Here is a 6,729-nt window from a genome sequence, read left to right as displayed (position 1 = left end):
TTTTTTTTTTTTTTTTAAATCACATGTACCATAGTAATTTGCAAATGCCAAAAAAGTTTTTATCACTTAAAAAAAACAACAGTTAAGTTGCCAAATCTCTGCTATTTGGATATTGCCTAACTAATTATAGTTCAGAAACAATATCTAGATATCAGCAGTGCCTGAAAGTTACATGAAAGAGTTGCTGTCACTTTTTGAGGAAAAAGTTCAAGCACCCTTTGCAGTTTTTGGGAAGAAGTACATTTAAGGAATATGGCTGTGGACTGGATTCAAGAACCATAGGTGCTTCCAGCTCTGTCTACCATTTACCTCGTGTATGACATTCTGTAAATCACCTCATCTCACCTTTCCTTTCCCAACTTGTCTCGTCTCATTATATTGTAGGTTATATGTATTTTAGTCTACACAGAACCTGCCACAACAGGATCCTCTAATAAACAATTGTGGCTAACTGTCACATGTCAGAAAAGTGTTGATGTAGTTCAGCAAGTTAATACCACTGGAGTTGGTAGCCAGAGAACAGCACTTTTTCAGCTCTTAAGCATCACACATATAACTCATTTCATCCTTCATATCTGTGTGAACCTTATTTGGCTATTGAGTACCAAATCACAATGCTAGTTCCATCCATGAACTGGGGAGATGAGCTTAAGTCATCATTCAAAACCTACCTCTGAATAGAGGATTTTTTCTGAGTCAGTATTTTGTTAATTTCTTTGTCCAACCCAGTTTGAAGGGTAAGGCTAGGATCCAGAGTGACCTGGAGAAATGCTTTGAAATCAATCACATGAAATTCAGCAAGGACACATGCCAAGTCCTGCACTTGGAACGGAATAATTGCACGCACAAGTACAGGCTGAGAAATGACTGGCTAGGTTGCAGTACTGCAGAGGTGGACCTGGGAGTTGCACTGGACCCTAAGCTGAATATTAGCTGTGCTCTTGTTGCAAAAATAAATAAAAAGCCAATAGCATACTGGATGGTACTAACAGGATTGTCACTTGCAAATCAAGGGAACTGATTTTTCAGCTGTATTCAGCACTGGAAAGGCATCATCTGGAATACTGTTTCCAGTTTTGGGCCCCACACTTCAAGAAGGATGTGAATGAGTTAGAAATAGTCCAGGGGAGAGCAACAAAAATGACTCTGGCCTAGAAAACATGACTTATGAGGACAGGCTGAAAGAACTAGGATAGTTTAGTCTAGAGAAGAGAAGACTGAGGGGGATTTCATAAGTCTTCAAATACCTGAAGGATGATTAAAGAGAGGACAGAGATAGACTATTCTCTGTGGTCATAAGGGACAGGACTAGGAGTAATGTTCTCAAGCTGCAGCAGAGGAAATTTAGGTTGGAGAGTGGGAAGAACTTTTAGACTATGAAGGTGGTTAAGCATTGGAACAGACTGCCTAAAGAAGTTGTGGAATCTCTGTCTTTTGACATTTTCAAGATCAGGTTGAACAGACACTTGACTGCATGATTTAGTTAGGGGTGATTTTGTTTGGAGCAGGGGGCTGGACTTGACCTCCTGAGGTCTTTTCCCAGCCCTTCTTTTCAGTGTTCCTATGAAATCTCTCATGTTGAAGCTTTACTGCATCTCTTAGGAGAGTTTTTCCACAGTATAAAATCTTTAGGTGTTACTCAGTTTCATTACCCCATTCCTATATATATCACCTTTGACTGTCCCTAAACAATTCCTCTTCATAATAATGACAGAATTAAATATGTATACCTTCTCATATCCTCACTTAGTGCTAAGACAACCTAGCAGTACCTCTTTCTTGATTTGACAAAATGAAAGATGAAGATGCAAGACAGACAAGAATATATATAAATAAGAGGCAAATGCACTGTTTTTTCTTATTTAACAATCTCTTATTTATTTTCTACTATTTTTCCTTTTTGGTGACAATCTCTGTCTTTTTTTTTTTGTGGGGGGGCCACAGAAATCTAATTGCCTTTTCAGAGGAGGGATCAGACCCCTATGTACGATTGTACTTACTGCCTGACAAGAGAAGATCGGGAAGACGAAAAACGCATGTATCAAAGAAGACATTAAATCCAGTGTTCGATCAAACGTATGTTAAAAGTTTCCATTTACTAGTATTGCATTATGTAATATATAAAACTATTAAACTTCCAATGCATAAACTTGGGATAGGCGGGCAATTTTCAAATGAGATGGCAAGTTGTAATCTCTTTACTCTGTATTACAAAATTTACAGAATTTGGCCTGCTTGTTTCTCTATTGGAAGAGTTTTGCCAGTAGGATCTGATGGAAACAGGAGTGTAGATGTGGCATATGATACCTAATGCCCTATTCAAGGAAGCAAAAGCTTTCAGAAATGTGCCTTGCTGCTAGCCAGCTTATCTCCAGTAATATTAAGATTGGCAACTCTAGGTGGGTGGTAACTGTGGTCTTCGAAGCAGTGTCATCTATTCGTGCCAAGAGGAATTCCAGTTAACATATTTGTTGAAGTATTTGCAGCAGTTTAGTGAAGTGTTTTCAAGGAGAGCTTCCAATATTCATAATATCTGTAGAGTCGAACCAGTGTTGCTAACAGCCTCCTAATGTAGGCAGCATCTGATGGTTTTAATTAGATTATGGGCCCCAGTTTTACAAAGGTGTTAGAAACTTCTGGAACCTCTGTAAATATGGGCATTGGTATAAATGAATATTAATTTTATCTAAAACTTCTTCTGTGTACTGTCAGTTTGAATTTCTCATTTGACTTAACTAGAACTGTAAACAATTTAATTGCGTATTCTGGCTTTTTTGATGACTGACAAAAGTGCTTTTTAAGTGATTTTTGTGTTAAAATGGATACATATTTAAAACAAACTTTTTGAGAATATAGCTGTTTTGAGAACTTTTTAACAACATAGGAAACTTTTTGAGAACAATCGTTTTGAGAATATAGGAATAGCATAACAAGCTGTTCCTATATATTGCATCTAGATAGAATGCTTTGCAGACTTACAAATAAAATAATACTATAAATGTGCTTCCAGTTCAGTAAACGGAGAGGAGTGATGGACTTGTATACTTGTATATCAACTGTAAGTGGTAGTGCAATGAAGAATTTCAGGCAACAACAGACTGAATCCTAAAAGCCCCTGGAGATATTGTGATTGAGATGCACCATTAACTTGTGCTGTTGCCTACCTTCACGTGTGGCTGCATTTGACATCCCAGCTTGAAAACCAACTGGGCATAAGCAGTCTTCAGTGCCGACAAGGCTTGAACACGCATCTCTGGAGCCATAGCAAAATGTCTTAACCATTCTATGACTATGCCTCATCCCAGATATCACCACTTATGACTGGTGGGAGATGCACATCTTTAAACCTATAAACAGTAAATCGTGAAAAGACAAAGAAAATTTAGGTTACATGTGGGCTCCGTGAGAAGTATGGGTAGCTCTAGGCTGAGGATATTCAAAAGCACCTTTTCTTCTATTTTCAGTCTACGAGAAAATGAACATAATTGTTAATACAACAGTTCTGAGGTGAAAGAGCCTTGCAAAATGATGCGGTTTTTGCAAGGTTTCATTTTCTATTCTGCTGTGTAATACTTCTGACTTTATAGCGGCAATGTGGAAACCAAGTCTTCCCTCCTTAGTGCTGTCCTTGACAAAGTGCCCCAGGTGGTATTCTGCATACAAGTGACCTTCTTCTGGTGACTTGAGTCTTAGTAGCTCAGCCCTCAGGAGGGTTTGTTACCACAGAGGGAAATGCTGGGTGTCTGCCATTGCCTACAGCCAGTTCAGGAGGCCATATGTCCCATTGCAGGCAGAGCGGGTATAGTGGCAGAGGAGGATGGACATCTGGTCTCCCTATGATATGTTAGCAAAAGGGGTTGAAATGACTCTACTAGAGCCCTGATTTTACAGATAAACAAGGAAAACATAATTAGTACCTGTACATGAGCGCAGACTGCTCTAATGCACTGTAATTACAGTGTGTTGAAGCAGACTTGATTAATTAAATCTGCTCGAGCGTGGTAATTATCACACTCCAGCAGCTTCCTGCATCTCGTATATTAGCATCCCCATGCTTAAAAATGGCATTGGGGGCGCTTGAGCTAAAGCTCATTGAACATTCGATGAGTTTGAGTTCAAGCGCCCCCACCACCATTTTCAAGTGTGGGTTTACTATTACACAAGACGCTGTGGTGCTTTAAAAGCACCACCCCTCCCTTGCCCCCAGAGCACATGTAAAAGTGCCCAATAGGCTGATTTTATAATACGTTTGATTTCCATGAGACCCACATCTTTATCCTCCTTACCACAGGTGACATTTGAGTTCTCTTGCCTGAGAGGGCAAAGTAGCAAATCAGAAGTTGGCATTACAGTGAAAAATTTGTAAATGTACCTGTATGGCCATTATAGGACAGATTCTGCCCCCACTCTCCATTAGTACAGATGGTTCCAGAAGCAGAGGGAAAATTTGCATTCTTCTGTGCAATATGGCAGGATTTGAGAATCTCTGTGGAGATATTGTATGTGCACTACCATGGATGAGAGAAGGACAGATCTGCTGGTAGCACTACCAAGTCCTGATAACAAAATGTTTAACAGTGCCTCAACCTAGAGAATAGAAGTCTATTTTTTTATTTGCCCCAGAAAGCCAGTCCGTGATCCATTTATTAGCAGTGGATTCTCGGAAAATGGTCTGGGACAGCATCACACAATTCCAAACATTTTAATTGAGCATCAAAGTATTGGGATTATCTTCTCTCTTCTACCACATGCCCATTTGTGTGCTTTTATTTTGGGATGTTTAAAAAAAGGTTTCTAGGAATAGGTCAGCAGTGGGTGTTTATTAGTAGAAACTGAACTAGGAAAGTCCAGATTTTGCACATTTCAGGTACCAAATTCTATCTATATTGATATTTTTCATGTTAGCTTCGATTTCAGTGTTTCCTTTCCTGAAGTACAGAGGAGAACGCTAGATGTAGCTGTGAAAAACAGTGGTGGTTTCTTGTCCAAAGACAAAGGGCTGCTTGGCAAGGTAAGTTGAAGACAAGCAGATAAATGTTATTGCACTTCTAATAAAATTCTCCATGGACCTGAGCTTGCTCTTGTTGACTCCAGTAAGTAACCCAGTTGAGACTTATCATTTTGTTAAAACAGTGACATTGAGAAAAGGAGCAAATTGCTGGAGATGGCGGGAGTTGTGAAGGAAATAAAAGAATAGACACCAAATAATCAGATGGATAATATATGCTACTGCTGAACCACATGCTAAGAAGAGCAAAAACTGAAGTGCTCTGGAAGACTGACTTTTCAGTTATTTAATCAGATAAGAAAGAGTAGAACCTGGGTCAAATCCCAGAATATACTTTCCCATAATTATAATCCCTGGGATCTAGCCACTTAACTTTTAAGGGCTATTTCTGCAAATACTGCCACAGAAGCAATTGTTAGGCAGATTTTCTTTGCAGAGAAAGGAAGAGCCAAGTGAAGGCATTTATCAAAGTGCCCACAACAAATTCTCACTTAATCAAAATATCCTTCCTTACAGTTAAACGAGGGGGCTTTTAGCACAGCTACCTCAGCTGATTGCAGCTGCATTTACTTATGGCATTACATTATCATTTAAAACGAACAACTTTAGTCTTCTCCAGAAATTGCATTACAGCATAAATGTAAGATGCTTTCTACTGCCAATGTTGCATACCATGTAGTCTACAACATTGTCAGGCTTTGACCTCTAAGAACAATGTTTAGACTTAGGTTGCATACAAACATGCATTTCTACCACAAGAATTTATTCTGGTAGAAGAATAACTAGAAGAATTTCTTCTGGTACAAAAACAACCTGGGAGCTAGACTGTACAGACATTCTTCCAGCCCCGTGGCTGGAGAGCTTCATAGCCAGGGGGCACTAGAGGGCTGTTCTCCAAGTAACTCCTGACTTCAGGGGAGCCCATTGACAGCCTATCCTGTCCCTTGCCTGGGAAGGAAGCCAGCTGTCAAATGGCTGTAGGAAGCTGCTGAAAAGCAGCAGCTGCCACTGATAATCACCAGGAGTTCCCACCCCAGAAGTATGCCCCCTATTCTTCACCCCAATCCTGTCAATCAGCTGATTGAAAGAAAGTGGCCGTTCTGTGGTGGGAACCCTTCTGGTTCTCCCTTGCAGGACAACAGCCCCAGTTCCTTGCAGTCCTCCAGATTGACCCAGACATAGGCCATGCGTAAGAGGGGCATGGGGGGACACTTGCCCCCCCTGAGATTGGCCCTCGCCAGCCAGGGAGTGGGGAGTGACTGCCAGTGCCCCCCTAAGAATGTGGGAGCACTGAGGGAAACACCAGTGGCACTTCTGGGTTTGCTGCCAGCCTCACCCCACATACTCTAGGTTGACTGAGAGCAGTGCAGAGTGAGGTGTGGGCATTTTACTGTGGTGGCAAAGCTCCTGAGCCTTACCACCATAGCACAGCAGCCTGCTTTGCCCACACAGCTCCAGGTCAGCTGGGTGGCATGGGTAGCAAGAGGAAGTTAGATGGAGCCAGGAACTGGTCTGGAGAAAGTCTCTGCATGTCTGGATCTCAGCCTCTTTGGCTTCCCCTTGCCACCACCTACCATTCAATTTAGCAGCAAAGGCAGTGACTTAAAAGCTGGAGGGACCAAGAGTGGTGTTTGGAGGTGCTCTCCCTTGTTGTCCCACAGCCCAGCTGAGCACCAGGGCACTAATTTAAAAGCCCCCCCAAACCCTTTTCCCAGCTGCTA

At 41.2% G+C, this 6,729-nt stretch overlaps 1 protein-coding gene across 1 annotated transcript in view; it reads left to right on the top strand.

Annotated features, from left to right (window-relative positions):
- Positions 1–6,729, top strand: part of ESYT2 (extended synaptotagmin 2) — a gene marked incomplete at its 5' end in the record, with an annotated part of 189,944 nt that overhangs the window by 167,144 nt on the left and 16,071 nt on the right. Inside the window, 2 exons of the mRNA XM_019507948.1 lie at positions 1,945–2,076; positions 4,906–5,011. Of these exons, the coding sequence (XP_019363493.1) occupies positions 1,945–2,076; positions 4,906–5,011 (238 nt within the window). The remainder of the gene's footprint in view (positions 1–1,944; positions 2,077–4,905; positions 5,012–6,729) is intronic.

Source organism: Gavialis gangeticus, unplaced genomic scaffold (assembly GCF_001723915.1).
Source record: "Gavialis gangeticus isolate Ggan-Ray unplaced genomic scaffold, GavGan_comp1, whole genome shotgun sequence".
Classification (NCBI taxonomy): domain Eukaryota; kingdom Metazoa; phylum Chordata; order Crocodylia; family Gavialidae; genus Gavialis; species Gavialis gangeticus.
Note: the sequence above shows the minus strand (reverse complement) of the source record. Positions and strands in the feature narration are given on the sequence as shown.